General features: G+C 38.6%; 1 protein-coding gene and 1 pseudogene across 1 annotated transcript in view; one reads left to right on the top strand and one right to left on the bottom strand.

Moving 5' to 3' along the window:
* Window positions 1-138: 138 nt before the first annotated feature.
* RELN (reelin) overlaps window positions 139-18,305 on the bottom strand; it is a 533,405-nt gene continuing 515,238 nt past the window's right edge. Inside the window, exons 60-64 of the mRNA XM_053609340.1 lie at window positions 17,943-18,100; window positions 14,989-15,208; window positions 12,287-12,484; window positions 11,110-11,208; window positions 139-1,260 (exon numbers count right to left, since the gene is read on the bottom strand). Coding sequence (XP_053465315.1) covers window positions 1,164-1,260; window positions 11,110-11,208; window positions 12,287-12,484; window positions 14,989-15,208; window positions 17,943-18,100 — 772 coding nt within the window. The 3' untranslated portion in view covers window positions 139-1,163. The remainder of the gene's footprint in view (window positions 1,261-11,109; window positions 11,209-12,286; window positions 12,485-14,988; window positions 15,209-17,942; window positions 18,101-18,305) is intronic.
* Window positions 12,610-12,665, top strand: LOC128560586 (uncharacterized; annotated as a pseudogene).

Raw genomic sequence — 18,305 nt, forward strand, 5'->3', positions numbered from 1 at the left:
TTGTTATTATCAATGATGAAACAAACAAACAAAAAACCAGTATACAGTATCCATGTGACACCATCTTTTCCCACCCTAAACAGCTTACAAATCCTACGTAAAATTTAATTAAAAATGAAGACAAATATATTTCAAATGGCTTTTGGATGTAATTTTTTATTTAAGCATGGGCTTTTTTAGCTTGGTTCACCCTAGAGTGCAACCCTTCCGTTACACTAACAGAGAGTTCAGGGCCACAGGGCCATTGTAATGTTGCTGGTGTTGGTACAACTTCATCAGAAGGTATGAACATGACCCGCAGGAAGGAACGATCCACGAAGAGAACACGATGAAAAAACATCCACTGTTTTACAAATCACTCTGTTACCACAAACACAAAATGGCAGTTACTGTTAGTAAATCAGCCACAGAACACTTAAAAAAATCTTAGACAAGGAAATGGGAACTCCTTCGTGGGAGATAGGGTCTTCATCCACAATTTTTTAAGTAGAAAATATTTGAAGGTCAAGCATTTTTCTTATCCACAAAACAACGCTAAACCAACATACATTTTAAGGAGTATATTAAAGGAGATACAATATCTTTACAACTATCTTCTTGAATAGGTATTTCAATTAACTTTCTGCAGAATATAAGTAGCCCCAAAATTCAGCAGCAAAATATTGCAACATAACAAGTAAATACAGTTTCAATGTGTTATATCATAGAAGAGAATATGTAAAGGACAAACAATGATAATTTAATCATATAAAACATGATACATCGCTGAAATACAGCCCACTTAAATAGCTCTGTGACCAAGAATGTTAAATACTGTGCTAAATGGCATTTAAAACATAAAATCTCTTAAATTTTTTGTGCTTAAACTTTATTTTTTCTGTTAAACTATTTCTTATTCTCAATACTGCCACTGTAACTGATAGTACAACAGAATCACAATTTTCACAGACACATCAACATGAAGACATTTACTTATGAGCAAATAAGTCACTTGTCATTAGTTCACAGTGTGGGAAAGTGGTGTACACTCGGTCTTGAGAAGGGCTTTCAGTGAATCACCAAGTCCTTCACAGCTATTTCCTGATATCAGAAGCAGTGCGAGATTTAAAAGAATGGACAGCAACACATCGCATGTTGGAAGAAAAAATAAACTTTTTGACTCTTCATGGGTATCGTCTAAGTGACCTTCGTCTTCTGTTGTAGAAGTGCCTGAGCCCATGTTGTCGTGAAAAATTCATCATGTAATTTTGTTTTCGAGTGCTATTAAAATCAAAAAGGGTGCAGGCAGGGAGGGAAAGGAGAAAGAGCACGTAAGTCCCATCATTGAAGCGCAATCCGTGCTAGGCCCTAAATTACCCTGGTAGTTATTTGAAAATTTTCAGGATTAACATAGGTCACACAGACACTACCACCCGGGGACAGAGTAACTGACGGCACACCTATCCTCACTGCCTGAGGCCTTGAAGAAATACCTTTCTTTTCTTGAGTGAGCTCTGAACCAGAAAAGATGATAGTAAATTCTCTTGATTGACAGCAAAAGTGGACCGAAAAAGTTTTGGATTTTTTTTTCAGTTTTGGACATTAAATTTTTATTTTATTCTTGAACCCTTCCTGAAAATATATACTATGTACTTGGATGATGTCCTTTTAGTGGAAGTAGGCACTATACCCACTGCCTTATTTAAATACATCTATAACAAGTAGGAAAGATAATCTGGTTCCTTTGGGAAATATTCTCACATAAAACTTAAAAAACAAAAACAAAAAACCCAAACTTGATAGCCGAATCAGTTTAACCTCCTAATTTATCCAGTCTCAGGCGCAAAATGAGGAAGTAAGATTTTCCCAGAATGTTGGATTCCATTGTCTTCCTCAAATCATAAGCCTCCAACATGGCCTTATCAAAGAGACACTCTACTGAAAAGAGGTCAGAAAATACTAAAAAAGTATAATTGAATATATAATTGTATGTATGGGTATCTGTGCAAAATACATTATGAGTGTATGTGCAAAACACCCCCACACACATACATACATCCATGCACACTATATGGGAAGCTGATAAAAATACTGAAGATGGATTTCAGGAGTCTGTATGACATTGCACAATATTGGTAATCACAGCTGCTAACATTTTGGCAAATATACTTTAAGAAGGATCATGATCTTTTCACCAGTGAAAAGAATTACACTCCCACATGCTGACCTGAGTGACAACATATCTGTATGTTTCATCAATCTGTGGCTTGTGAGAATGAGCCTATCATCGGTTTTCAAGTTTATCAAGGAAACTCTTGAATGTAGTCAGGGCCCCAAAGCCTTTCCTCCTTAATTCCATGGAAAAATAAAATGCATGAAGTGAAGGGTAATGTCACATGATTCTACCATGAAGGTTGATATGACATGAGCCTGAGTTAGAGGAGGCAAAGGGTAAGTTTTCACTGAGCAGAGTGAGCTTCTATGTTATCAATCAACAAAAGACTAGCAAGCTGTAAAAGGATGCTGCTTATCTAGCATGTTATGCTCGGTATCAAATGAGCCCTTGTACAATATAGGAAAATTTAAAAACAAAGAGAATGTTATCGTTTGATCATTAGACAATAAAATTTACCATAAGAGCTCTCAAAGGAAAATGCATAAATTACATTTCATCAGATATGTATAATCAAAAAGCAACAGTATCTATGCTAAAAACCTGCTGCAAAGATAGACAAATTGATATATATTTTATAACATAAAATGCTATAACTTTCCACTCTTAATAATATCCAAATGCCAGAAACTATAAGATAGAAATAAATATATCTGAGGACATCATAGAGAAAAATACAAAAACAATCAGGGTTTGTTTTTAGGTAGCCTTCTCCTTCCACGTAACAATGTTACATTTATCAACTAAGTTGATCAGTTTCAATGTCAGAGTTGAAATGTATCCTTTATTTATTTGGCTGCTATAAGTGCTAAATGCTGCCTATGTAAAATTGAGTTACAAAAAGACAATGACTTGATATATTGGACTAATCGAGTACTATGTATCAGTGGAAATGATCCAGTTGCTTTTTTTTTTTTTTTTTTTTGCAGTTTTTGGCCGGGGCTGGGCTTGAACCCACCACCTCCGGCATATGGGGCCGGCGCTCTACTCCTTTGAGCCACAGGCACCATCTGATCCACTTACTTTTTATTCAAAAAATCTTGGGACCGGCACTTGCTGTCTTCCTGCTAACTTCCTAAGTTATCTTGTAGTCCTTTCCCTAGTTTAGCAGCCCCTAAACTAGCTTTCTGAACTCAATTCTCTCCTTCTTATGACAACGCCACTAAAAAGAAACCATAACACTAAAAAGAAACCATAAAATGCTGAGAAAGTACAGCTGAATGCCTAATTGTGTGAATGTATGTGTATCTTCCTACACATACATCTGATTTTGCATACCAGTTTCAACAATTTTTCTCTCAAATGTTGGCTTCCCTTTACTCGAAAACTATGCATAATCCTCTTGCTTATGAAGCAACATCTAAGTCTACCTGTTCATGTTTACTCCAGGCTGTCCTATCCTTTACTACTCTCCTATACAGACTGCTCTGTTCAAATCTGCCTTGAGTCTTTATTACTAGCTTCAATGGCTAGTCCCAAACATCACTTCCGAAATTTCTACTTGTTCTAGTATCACATTTTCTTTACTTCTAACCCCTTCCAGAAGCGATTTGTTTTTTCTACTTTGAACTCTCATAGTGTTCATTTCCAGCTCTGAGTGGAGTTTGTGTTCCTATCTTGGGTCTCAATAACTAAACTTCTGTTGGCATTGGGTCTGTCTCCCAGCTCCCCCACCCTGCCCCACCGCAGCACTGAGGCTCTGCCTGAACCGTGAGTGGTCAAGGCATGTTTGTTGAACTTATAGTGACTTACTGATTGGATTCCTGCTGTAAATCATTACTCTTTAACTATAAGGAATAATTGCAAAGTTAAAGCAATGAAAATTGTTCTGTTGAAAACATGTTTAAAGATAAAAGGTACTCAAAGAGAATTTAAAAGTTAAAGTATCTTACATTAGAACTTAGAACACTCAAGATATTTAGTGCAGCCTAGACTGCTTTGCAAGTTACCTCAATATAGGAGAATAAAGGAACATTTAATTTTAATAAAGTTGATGTGTGTGTTTAAAGGCTTTAAACTAGCAACTTCTCTATATAATTACTTGCTTATTATGAAACTGACTTAAAAATCTTTATATGTCAGAAACTAAATATTATCAGGTTGCAGATCTTTAATACCCTAAAATTTGGTCTAAGGTAGAAGCTTACAACTAATTTAGGGAGCATTTTGATTCACTAGATGCTCTCTAATTTTGCATAAGTTTTTATCAGTATCACATTTTTGAATTCCTGAGAATGTTGATATGCAGATTAATGTGCTTGCTATAGATGCCTATAATGTTTATATAGTCACATTAAAAATGGCCACACATTCAAAGCACCCTTGAAACTAACTGGTAATGTCATATGTGATACATAAATATCTTTCCAGGTAGTTAGGTTGGACTCCAATGAGGTAGATTTTTTTCTAGTTTATAAGACTTTTAAAATCCAGCAACATGGGAAGCTATACCAAAATGCTGTCTGCTTCTGAGATTGTTTAATAAGTTGACATGGTTACTAAACAGTTATTGTCCCTTCTAAAATGTCTAATTTACAGGACTGGGCATCAAGGGAATTTCCAACAAGTTTAAAGAGGTATATTTACACATTTTTTTGTGCAACTTATTTGTGAACCCAGTTTTGATTCTGAACATGTAGACCTATAGCTAAACTTTAACTGAAATAATAATAGGTACAATGGAGTTTTAAGTATAAGTAATTTTTAAGTTCAATAGAAGCAGGTAATATTTATCCCACATCAGCGACGCCACCTGACATATCCATTTGCTTTGGCTTTGGATAGAACTAGGTTCATTTAAAAATTCTCCCATTATGAGGAAGTCATTAAAATAAAAAAGAATGAACATTCATTTCTTCTTGGAAATGATAATTTAAATTTTCATTATTGCTGAGGGGGTTTAGGGGCTAAGATGGCATATGGAATTATAAAATGCTTTCCTGTTTCTGCATAGGAAGTATGGATATTGCAAGATCTTTGAAGAACTAGCAACTCTGTGTCTATCAAATTGTTACTCTTTACTCTTTACACGATCTTAGCTCATTTACTACTATGAAAAATTTGATTGCTTTTCTAATGGATTCTAAAGGAAATGGAAGAGATTTAGAATTGGTAGAAGTGATTTCAGCTCATAGAATTTTAGATAATTTTACTGATCAATAATTAATTTATAATCAAATTATATGGTATAACAAATAATGATTATTAATATAAGAATGTGGAAATAAGAATCCAGTGGGACCTCTTTCAGAGAAATATTGGCAAGTATATGATGGGAAGTTGCCATTCAAACTAATCCATGGAGCTCCCCTGCAGAAAGGATGCTGCACACTTGACTTTCAAGGCCATGCACTCTCAGGGAGGCTACACAAAAATAAGTGTAGGTGCAAATACCTCACAGATACTAACAATTTCATATTCCTTTTCTCTGCTAAACGATGATGAGAATAATAACACCTTAGAAAGTTACAAGGATTAAATAAAAACTTCTAGCATCAAATGTAGATGTTCAATACATGATAACCGTTTTGCTTTCTGTAAGTTTTTAAGTTATCTTAATTAGAGGACAAATGTATGTAAACATTAAAGGTAGTCAATCTTACCTACAGACAAGATTTGGAGCTCAAATGTGTTATGAATACCTCTATTCTCCTCTGCAAATCCGTTTATTAACTTAGAATAGAGTTGATAAATCAAGGCATCCTCATACATCTCCAGCATAGGAGGTCTTTTGAAAGACATTGAATCAGAGCTCCTAGAACTTTTGCACAAATTTCTATTTTCATTTCCCCTCATAACAAATTGATAAACTGTGAGCACTTCAAGGGCATCTAACACAGCGCCAGGCAAAGAGGAGAAGCTCAGTCCAAGCTGTTGCCCAGTGAGGGGATGCTAATTAGCACTTTGGCCTGTGCTGTTGTAGCCAATTTGGCTGACTCTGAGTTTATATGGATATAGATTTCAAATGTTCCAGCATAACCCAGTATCATTTATAACTGTTTCCATAGTTTTTTTTTTTTTTTTCAGTTACAAAGGTCTTTACAAAACTGCTCAGTTAACTTTGGTGAAACTATTAAACGATTCCCCAGATTTAGTAAGAAGGACTTACCTTACACTAGTGGAAAACCAATGACAGCAAATAATGAAATATAACACAAGTTAAAAAATGCCTTTCAATGCATGCAGCACTGTGATTAGTCATAAAAGTCTGATCAGGTTTAGACGCAATATAGGATTTTTCATCTCTTTTGAAAATAAAAATTAAAGACGTTATTTCTTATTCTTATATACCCTATGTACATATATTTAACTTTTCTATGTAATGCAACATGCAGTATTTGCTCATAACCATATGTTAAGGCATATGTAGCTACAGTACTACATTTGGCATAAATGTTGTATATAAATTATAAATATTAAATTAATAGTTTAATAACTACTATTAATTTTATCATCTGAGTTTTTGATTATTTACATTTTAGGAAATGTTAATTCCTGAATACATTAAGGAATGGGCTTTTAAAAATACAGAAGTCTTCTATATCAGATAATGCAGACAAATTTAATAGAAGATAAATATGCTTTGCAACAAATGTAATATACTCATCCCCATAAATCATTTGTGCCAAAAACGTGACAGTATCTTGATAATGAATAGCATGAAGGGATGGTCATGATGGAACTCATTAAAATCTGATAAATGTATTTAAGGCCATAGTTAGCAACATACTGGTTTTTAGCTCTCAGTAAATGTGGTAATAATTCTCTTTTTAGTAAATCAATTCACAACGGCTAATTTTTTTTACTGATTTGCTTTCAAGGTACACATGCAAAAATTGGCCCACTTCATTATACACATGACAAGTTGTGACTTCGACACGTACACAGCAAATGTGATGTGTGAATGAAACGCGTAGTTGGGTGAGGGAGCTTCTTAGGATAGAAGTATGAGCACCCCACAAACAGAGCTAAGACAGCAAATCCTCTTTTATCCTAAGAAGAACCCCACCAGCATGGATCTTGTGAGGGATCTGCCCAAATGTATTCATAAACATTCACTGGAAAGCAAATATTCTGTGCTAGCAAATGAATTCAGAGAAAGTAGGTTTCTGACACTTATTGTCGATGATTTTATTATGGTATCTCATTCAGACTTTAGGGAATAAGGACATTTTGTAAGCTAGTGAGGCTGGAAAATATGATCTGTCAACTTGGTGCATCTGTTACCCGGCAGATTAGCTCGGGCTAATCATCATGAAGAGCTTTCTCTGTGCAGGTTGCAATGGAAACACGGAGAGTGGGATGATTACTCTCTCAAACAAGCATGAGGGATTTTGCTTGTTAATGCTGAAAGGGTGGTTTTTATTTTTATGGTGCAGAGCTTGTCATTCGGTATATCCATATGTATGAAAATCAAATCCTTCCACATGTTGTATTTTATAATTAAACCATTTAATTAAAAATATATTACCCACTCATCAATTTGTACCCCTTAATATTTTGATGTAAATAAATATAGAGGCTGTATCTTGTTCATTTAGGATGAACTTCTAAATCTTGAAATATTTTCAAAAGTGTGAAATTTGTTTTCATCAAACTCGTACATGTTCTCGGTTGATGTGGGCAGTACTGAGGTTAGACTCAATGTAAGATACCATGCGTGACCACAGTTTTTCTCTCTAGGGGCTTTTAGCATGTGTCCTTGGTGCACATGCACAAAAGCAAAACTATGGCAATATAGCTAGATCAAGGCCAACTTTCACTTAAAAAGCAAAACACATTTTGAAAATTCTTAAGTGAAATGTATGCCCCAACCATTAGTTGCAAAAACATATTAGGTGCTCTGTTTGCAGCATTCAGTGACCGAGGGCATGCCTCTCTTAAGATCCACGCCTCAGTCTGCTCTTCTCCCCTCTACACTCAAGGAGTCCATGTTACTAGTTCATATAACCAAGTGTTCTGCAACAAGTGCTTCAATTAAGAGGATATTTTCTTCCCTTTCTTTTTTTTTTTTGAGACGGAGTCTCCCTCGTTGCCCTGGGTAGAGTGCCATGGTGCCATAGCTCACGGCAACCTCAAACTCCTCGGCTCAAGCAATCCTCTTGCCTCAGTCTCCCAAGTAGCTGGGACTACAGGGGCCCACCATAATGCCTGCCTAGTTTTTCTATTTTTAGTAGAGACGGGGTCTCACTCTTGCTCAGGCTGGTCTCAGATTCCTGAGCTCGAGCAATCCACCTGCCTCAGCTTCCCAGAATGCTAGGATATTTTCAATTACTTATGGCTTTATAGGAATATTCCACCTCTCTATTTCTAAATATATATCCTATGTAGCAACGTTATAATTGGTGTTATTTATGAATCGTGACATAAACCTTGACTGGCTTCTTTGTGCCTTATATGGTTGAAAGGCAGTCTGGAAAATTATATATTATTTTTCTGAATTTTCTGAAACTCTGTTTAAGTTCAACAGATGAATGAAGTAATTATTTTATATAGTGCCAAATTAATGAATGCCTTAAAGCTTTTTGTGACTCTTATGAAAAGAATCCTAAGACTCGGACAAAGACATCAAAATCATTATTCTGAAAGTATAATTTATTAGTATTGTATTTTTTAAAACAACTCATCAATGGAACTTGGCTTTGTGAGGTATTACTTCTCTTCTAAAAGGAAGGAAAATAATTCCTTTAAATTTTGACAAGTTTTTGAAAAGTCATTAAAGAGCATTTTCTTTTAAAACTATATGTACGATACAGGCATATCAAATATCAAAAAATATGTGGTAGTATGTGTTTGTAAGTATTCACTGAAAGATAACTTGAACATAACTCACACTGTGCAGGTGTGGCAATGCTCTTTTCTCATTGGAAATGTTTTAGTGCTCTGAGAGTTTAGGCACTAATTCAGTGTAAAAGCAGACAGGTGCCTAGTGAGGGTAAATTCTTCAAAGTCTTAAAATTCTGGAGATTGAATGAAGAGAAGAATCTTTATAATACAGATTACAGCTCCAGAAAAATACCAGAAAGAATAGGTTTCTGGTATTTCACATAATCTGAATTTGATTCTTATCGTAGTATCATGATGCTGGTAGTTGCTTAGGAATGTGAACTCCAACACCAGGTGTGTGAAGCTCCCTGCTGGTGCTCCGGGCCTCTGAGACAGCAGGACCACGGGGAGTGGAAAGCAGAGTTCTCAGTTGCCAGGGGGCTACTCACATGCGCGAGTATGGTCACACTTCTACTCGACATCCTCTTTCAGTTTAGTGCAAAGGAGAAAACTACTGGGGATGATGTGCCTCTGAAGTCCACAATAGATCACTGTAATGACTTAACAATGTGGGGGGAGAAGAAATGCCTGCTCCAATGTATGCTGGGTAATAATTCTTGTCTACTAAAGGGCGGTGTTAATATTCTGCCTTCTTTTGAGGACTGTCAAATTCTGCAGTTTCCAGGAGTTGGTGTGATTTGTCAGGCCCAGGAAGCCTCAGCAACGCAAACTGTCTTGGCGAGAGACTTGAAAGATAAGTGGTTATTGACTCTAATTTGAGTCTCAACCAGTTTATTTGAATCACCCGAGGTGCCTTTAAAATCAAGGGATGCTCAGTTCCCACTGCAGAGCAATTTAAATCCTCACCCAGAGGGATGGGCCTCGGCCCTGGGGTATTTGTTGATGGTTTCAAAAGCTTCTCAAGTGATTCTGATATTTAATTAGATTGAGTTGCCCTGCTCTGAAAGGAAAGTAGCCGGGGCAAAAATGGTTTCAGGGTTGTTTTTTGGTCTATGTGGATAGCTCTCTATGGCCTTCCTGTACAGGGATTCATTTTAGGGATCAGGGTATTCTATTCTGTGGATAATGAAGTCTGAGGAAACCAATATCTAAGTAAAACATCAGCCTCATATTTCGATTCAAATGAGTCTGGACTGTTGCTGTAAACGTCAACTTTTTCTTGTGGAGGCAGAGCCCAGCAAGTTGTCCAAAAGCAGCAGAGTGCGCAGGAGGCTAGTGTAGGGACCGGGTTGCTCTTGGGGTCGGGGTTGATATGGATGCCATGCAAGCAGGTGCCTCAGTGAAAACTCAGACGAGGGCTAGCTCAAGACTGAACAATTCAGCTCATGGCTATGATCGAAAGAAAACAAATCTGGTAGCTTTCCTACCAGTAAAACATTAAAATTTGCTTTCAAAATGACTGAAATCAGCCATAGGACTGATTTCATTTTGTATTTGGTAAACAGAATGAACATTTGAACCTATCTACCGAGAAGATTCGCCTCTCCTTGCCAACCACTTGGAGCCATCAGTCCGAACCCGTCGAGACATAAGTGTTCCAGTTCTACAGGAACTAGATTGTTAGAGAAAAAGCAAGTCATCTCTCTGTGAGGGAACAGTCAACCCCCCGGGTGGGAGTGCTGACAGCCTTAGAATAGAGGAGAAACCATGGGACCACCTTTAATTTGTCAGGTGCTGGGAATGATCAGGAGGCATCTAAAGCTATACATTCTTCATCCTAGTTGCAACCACATCATCAAATGGACAATGGCTCAGGTCTGTGCCTGAGAGAGGTGTTTGTAATTGGGCACATTAGCCAGGGGTACTCTGCACACCGCCCCATACAGATCCTTCCTCTTTGAGGACGTCCTTCCACTTTATAAGGCAGCTGAGATCAGGCAGACAACATTGTTTCCCATTTACCTGGAGACTTTTGCTTTATTGAATTTAACCAATATAGCTGTTTTACTTATTGAAGTTTTCTAAGGTATGTTAATTATATTTGGGGCTTTGCTATTTTGCTGACGACTTCTAGCAGCTCTGTCTAGCAGTTGCTGAAGAGTGTGAGCTAAAGTGGTCCTGTGGGGGCTTCTCATCAAGAACAGTTCTTACTGAATTAAGGACCATGCCATATCAAAGAAATTGCAGACCTTCTGGAAACGGACATGGGATGCGATGTATCAGATACTCACAGGACGACTTCCACATGGTCCAAAGCCCACTGATCATGACCTGTTCCATTGTGGCGTGGTTGCCACCAGCGCAATAAAACTCCTTTCATTCGTGCCTCCCTGAGTCACAGAAGGACAAAGCAATTACACACTAGGAAACAGAACTTTCTGGTATGTGACTTCTAGAGTTCAAATATAATAATTTTATCAAATTATTAAAACAGGATCTAAATCAATAAGGCTTTGGGCATAGATTCCAGATTTGCTTAGAGATAGACCTCTTCTAAGCAGCATTAAATTTTACGGGCTACTCAAGGACTTGTAAAACTTTTCCATTTCTATTCCTCCATCCCCTCACCCTAGTAGGACCTGGAAGAGTAACACATTTGGTCAATAACATGAAGTGGTTTCTGTGTGACAGGTGCTGTACCAGGAGTTAGGCTTATAATGTGGAGCAAAACTGACATGACTGCTTGTCCTCAGTACATTTTCAAACTAGCTATCCAGCAAAAAATAAAAAGATGTTTTCTTTCTTCTCTCTTTCTTTCAGACACAACCTCACTCTGTCAGCTGGCTAGAGTGCCACAGCCTCATCCTAGCTCACAACCACCACAAACTCTTGGGCTCAAGTGATGGCCCTGGCTTAGTCTCTGAAGTAGCTGGGACTACAGAAGCCCCCCATAATGCCTGGCTAATTTTTCTATTTTTTATAGAGATGGGGTCTTGCTCTTGCTCAGACTGGTCTTGAACTCCTGGCCTCCAGCAATCTTCTGGCCTCAGCCTCCCACAGTGGTAGGATTACTGGGATGAGCTACTGCACCCAGCCCAAAAATGTTTCTAAAGGACTAGAAATATTGGTTTAAGGAACAGACATGCAAAAAAATGCCTTTGCTGGGCTTATAGCAGGCACCTGTAGTCCCAGCCACTTAGGAATGGCATGAGGATTGCTTGAGCCCAAGAGTTTGAGTTAGCTGTGAGCTTTGATGATGCCACAGCATTCTACCAAGGAGGACAAAGTGAGACTCTTAAAAAAAAAAAGAAAATAATAACACAACTTTGGAGATCTGGGTTCAGTCTTGGTCCTCCCAGCACCTACTTTGGTGGCATTGGTTGAGTCACTTCACTCAACCTCTACCTCAAATCCTGTGATTCCCAGGAACTGTAAATGAGACCATGCGTTTCCATTCAGGCCACTTACAGGGGAACATTATAAGATACTCTCTGAGCTTGTGTGAAGTCCTTTGGCTGGTGCTGAGCGATGACCTGCCAGGTGATCCCGTTGTTGACGCTGTATTGCAGCAGCACGGCCTTATCCACGGCATGGGGGCCACTCAGGTCACTGTTGCAGCTGTCCGTCTGGGCCGTGCTCCCAATTTGCAAAACAAACATGATTTTGCTGAAAAACACAGGAGAAGTCATCTTTACACAAAAATCAGGAAGTATTAAAGGAGATACATCCTTTATCTTTTCTGTTCCCAAAGTCCACAATTTCCAAGTTCATAATTTAGTAAAAATAGAAGCAGGTGTTCTTTTAGAATTTATCTAGCATGTTTTCTAGTTTTCACCAGGAAACCCATAATAATAGTAATACAACCCCAAACCAGAAGCAGCCAGCCTTGTGACTCAATTCCATTAATGAAATGTATATTATCTTTTACATTCTACACGTGAGAATACCTCACAACTCTGGTTTCCTACACAAAGAAAACAGTTTTGACTTTCAACGATGTGTCCTCTTTTCATGATGCTGGAAATCTTGTAGAGTATTTCACCTAAAACACCTTCTATTCTCTGAAAGGTGACATGAAGAGGTCACGAATACAACCGTAATATTGATGATACATACTTTTTGCAAACAGCTCCAAGCTGAATGCATCTGGACAAGGATAAATGTCTTTTTGAAGAAAGGCTGTCTGGAGATTGGAGCTGAGGGTAAACTGAGTTAGGACATGCAGGCTCTGGGCCACGTCTGCTATTCTGTCTGACACACACTTTTGCTTTTTACAGGCATCCTTGTCTTTATAAGACAGCTTTAGACATAGGAAATATGTCCTCATAAGATCCCTCATGTTAACATAGTGCCATACTTAAAGTAGGTAGTTGAATAAAAAACTAGACTTAAAACTTACAAATGCATACATTAATTTAAAACAGTTATTGGTACAACATGGTATACAATTGCTAACCAAGCACCTAGCTGCAGCTGGGAAGGAAGACCTTATTCGGTTGTCTCTAGATTAAGTCTGTGTTTTGGTTAGAAAAAAATAGAGATGGGTAGACAGAACTTGTAGTGTTCATGGTTTCCATATAAGAATTAAATTTATTGGGTGGCGCCTGTGGCTCAGTGAGGGTGGTGGTTCAAACCCAGCCCCGGCCAAACTGCAACAAAAAATAGCTGGGTGTTGTGGTGGGTGCCTGTGGTCCCAGCTACTCGGGAGTCTGAGGCAAGAGAATTGCCTAAGCCCAGGAGTTGGAGGTTGCTATGAGCTGTATGACGCCATGGCACTTTACTGAGGGCAATAAAGTAAGACTCTGTTTCTAAAAAAAAAAAAAAAAAAAAATCATTTCTCCAATGGAGAATTACAAAGAAAAAGCATTAAATTTATTATGTTTTTATTGTTTGTCATATTAAAGGCCCCCAAACTGTAATATATAATATGCCTTTTGCTTCTGAAAATACATTACTAATATTTTCCACAGTGAAGTGCTTCTGGTAGACATCTACATTCTCTTTAACCAAACATCTACTTCTCAAATATCCTCATAGCTATTGAACATTTTTAGTGACTAATTTACAATAGTGCTTTTTTTTTTCTGAGACAGAGTGTCATTATGTCGCCCTCGGTAGAGTGCCGTGGCATCACAGATCACAGCTCACAGCAACCTCAAACTCTTGGGCTTAAATGATTCTCTTGCCTCAGCTTCCCAAATAGCTGGGACTACAGGTGCCCGCCACAATGCCCGGCTATTTTTTGTTGCAGTTGTCATTTTATTGTTTAGCTGGCCCGGGCAGGGTTTGAACCGGCCAGCCTCAGTGTATGTGGCCGGCGATCTAACCACTGTGGTATGGGCGCCAAGCCTACAATAGTACTTTCTAAAGCAGGCGTCCTCAAACTTTTTAAACAGGGGGCCAATTCACTGTCCCTCAGACCATTGGAGGGACAGACTATAGTTTAAAAAAAAAAACTATGAACAAATTCCTATGCACGCTGCACATATCTTATTTTGAAGTAAAAAAACAAAATGGGAACAAATACAATCACACCACCTCATGTGGCCCGCGGGCCGCAGTTTGAGGACCCCTGTTCTAAAGTCTTAGAATCTTTTCTTGAATCGTGCAAAAAGCTGTGTTTGCTGTAGCTGAGGTGGCAATCAATCCTCTGTCCATCTCTTTCTCTGTCACTTCCCTATCCATTTGCAGCGTCCCTGTCTACTCTACATTAATCTCTAGCTCCTACCGCATGTGAAATTTTAAAGCGCTCATCCACCCGTCATTTCTATTTATTGTACCCACATGCGCTATGTACAGGCATAGGTTTCACTGCTATGAATCTACTTCATATACACGATATTTACATACTTGCTTGTTGCCAACATTAGAGTGTCAATGTGAATTATTCCTAGTCAATTATTTTATATTTGGTCATTTCTCTGGGCTTATGCCTAAGTCATCACCACTCAGCCCGTGTGTGAAGAAATAGAGAGCAACTCTACTTCAAGTTCAAGCAAAGCATGATTATGAGTTGTGAAAACGTATAATGCTGCTTTGTGCCCAATTCAAATGATAGTTATTTTTCCCCTGCTTAGTGACATTTGTACCATGAGGTTCATGATCATATCCATAGATAGTAGACAGTAACTGGGCTTGTGATCAGTTCTACAACATAGAGCTTTGGTTACCTTGCTCGGGTGAGATCCAGAGGCTTGGTCGCGGCTTGCCTGATCTGACAGCCGTTAAAATAGAGTGAGTCGCCGTGGGCGTAGGGTGCCAGCTGTCCACAGCCACTGCCTATTACTCCACCTTGAATGGTCTCCCAGTTTGCCTCAGTAACTCTTGCTGACTCAAAATTATCTTTAATATAACTAGGAAGATCATGACTAAAAACAGAGCAATCATCACCTAGAGGGAAAGAAATAATCACAGAAATTAATAGGAAAAAGCAGAATCATAAAATACTCAGAACAGTATCAAGTTCAGATTTCAGCTACTATTCTTACTGTAAGAATGGCAAAATATCAAGCAGATAAGACTCCCAGAAAGAACTGTTTCTCTTTTTTTTTTTTGAGACAGGGTCTCATTTTGTTACCCTCCATAGAGTGCTGTAGTGTCATAGCTCACAGCAACCTCAAAGTCTTGGGCTCAAGTGATTCCAACCACAATACCCGGCTATTTTTAGGGGTCTTGCTCTTGCTCAGGCTGGTCTTGAACCCATGAGCTCAGGCAATTTACCTGCCTTGGCCTCTCAGAGTGCCAGGATTACAGGTGTGGGCTACCGTGCTGGCCAAAATATTTCTCTTTTGCTTTGGCAATTATTGGCTAACATTGTTGAAAAAAATCCCATTATATTTGAATCAAATGTTTCCCAAAATATATAGATACTAATGTACTTATTGTGTAACTCGGTTAGTTGAATGCCACAGTATCTGGCTGGGACTTGAATGTGTGCCAATGATGGGTTTCAGTAGGGGGCTCTCACACTGCCATGAGAGGCCACCCTAATTTCTTATTTCCTAGCATGATTTTGTAGAAGAAAATAAGGTAAGTCTTGTTCTTGTTCTCCTTCTAGCTCTACACTTGCTCATTGTTGAGGGCAGGATCTATCTCTTAAGTCACTGCTGGATTCCAGCACCTATCCTAATACTTAGCACATGTAAGATATTCAACAGTGAAGCTGGGATAAATAAATTAATAGTGAATAACCTAGACGAGTCTCTCAAAGGCCACTGAGCAGAAATTCTGGCATCTAGGTCAGACACCGTATTAGCAAATGTGTATGTGCTTGCATTTCCCTTTGATTTAAGCAGTGTGTTTTTCTGCATGTCCATAATGGTTTGAAATTAAAAGGCCATAGTTCTATTGGGTCAGGGGATGGGGAAATTCCAGACATCTAGGACTCTCTTTGAGACGTTTGATTTATTCATTTGCCTAAAGTTAAAATTCTCAAGCTAATATGTAGACAGACCCAGCTGGTCTCATGGCAACAGTATCAGGGGAGAAAAGACGGCTGAGTAATTTCTAACACTGGAGACGTGCAGCACTCTGCATTAATCACATCCATTTCATTTGGAGGCAAGGAAATAGCATCAACTAAGAAATGTAAATGTGTCCTATTCCAGAATTCAGATATATGGACTCTTTCATTATCTACTCAGGAAAGTTGTATAATTCTGTTTCTGCCTGGATGAAAGTCTCAGCTATGAGCCACCAAGGCTGCTTAGAAAAAAAACAACATGGGTACTGGTCTTTCTGACATTTACTACCTGTGTGATCTTAAGAGAAAGTCACTTAATTTCCTTGCATGTCAGTTTCTTTACCTATCAAGTGGAAATAATTATATTAACCACAGATATGGGGGTATTATAAATACCAAAAGACTCTGGAGAATGAGCTGGTGTATACTATATGAGCAGTAAAGCATAGGCAGTGTAAGGATTCATTCAAAGAAGCTTTACTAGCATTGCTATTTATATTCTAAGTATTAGGCTAGGAGGATAGAATGGGAATTATGTAAAATGAACTTTGTGATGGTAGAGGCTGAAATGTGTTAGAAACATTGGCTCAAAGAAAAGCAGGCCTGCAGGGCCTTTTAATAGGCCAACAGAGAAATTTTCTAACATGTGAAGGGTTGAGTAGATACTCTGTCTCAAATATATACTGAGCCTAGAAACTCAGACAGTGAGAATGTATTCTTTTTTTTTGAACCATGAAGGTTTTCTTGTGTGACAGAGCAGCCTGGGAAACAGAACTTCTTAAGTAGTCTCAAGATTTAGTCTATGCCAGTGGTTTTCAACCTTCCAAATGCTGAGATGTATTTTCATTGTTACAAAGGGGTCGTGACCCACAGGTTGAGAACCGCTGGTCTATGCGTTGAGAGGATAATGGCAATCCCTGCTGGAAGAGCTGGAGGAAGGATGGATACCGGCAAAGTATTTAGACATGGGCAGTTAGGTAAGAAGGAGAGTGCCCAGAGTGGAAATAAGTGTTGGGGGTATGGGTTGGGGCAGAGAGTTGTATGGCAGATGGGAAGGTGAAGTACTATAGCATAGTTTATCTGGATTTATATTTACCTATAAACGTAAATTTGTATTTACAGAATGTCCTGAGTATATTTAATTCTGTTTTTTTTTTTTTTCTTTTTAGAGTCATAGTTTCACTCTGTTTCTGTTGCCCAGGCTGGAGTATAACGGCACAATCACAGCTCACAGTAACATTGAACTAGGCTTGGGCAATCCTTCTGCCTCATCCTCCAAGTATAGGCACACTACCACACCTGGCTATTTTTTAAATTTTGTGTAGAGATCGGGACTGCTATGTTGCCTATGTTGGTCTTGGATTCCTGGCTGGCCTCAAGAGATCCTCTTGCCTCAGCCTCCCAAAGTGCTGAGATTAAAGGTATGAGCCACTGCACCCGGCCTAAATCTGTATTTTAAAAATAACTTTCAGAAACGTATCATAAAACTGTGCTTTGGAATAAATTATGAAGATAAATAAGGACCGATCGCGACGTATATGTATCTCATATCCCTCAAGGTAGAGTTTTTATCCATTTCTTAGTGGATTTTTGTATATGTGTTAAGATGAGGAGAACTTCATGGCCTCCTGTGTATCCACAGAGACAGCCTGGGATTCAGACCTTGGAAACTCTCATCGCAGATGCAGACAGCACCAGTGGTGCAGTAGCCGTGCCCACTGCAGAGCTTGGGGCAAGCCTCTCCGATGTACACGTGGTCAATTGCCCAGCTTTGCTTCTCAGTTTCTTCTCCCTTCTGGATCCAGCGGAACTGTGTTGCACTGAAAGACCCGGGAGGCAGAAGGGATTCAGTAGGTTATTATTTCCTGCCTCCAGACTTTGGCAATAGAGACCATATCTGAGTAAAGGGCTTCCTAAACTTCCTGCAGCACCCCACGGGCAGAAGTTAGTGAACTAGTAATATCCCTCAGACTCTGGGGGTATTACCCAAAATACATTGTGGAAGCATCTAACTTCCCTGAAAAT

The sequence above is a fragment of the Nycticebus coucang genome, chromosome 11 (genome assembly GCF_027406575.1).
Source record: "Nycticebus coucang isolate mNycCou1 chromosome 11, mNycCou1.pri, whole genome shotgun sequence".
NCBI classification, from domain to species: domain Eukaryota; kingdom Metazoa; phylum Chordata; class Mammalia; order Primates; family Lorisidae; genus Nycticebus; species Nycticebus coucang.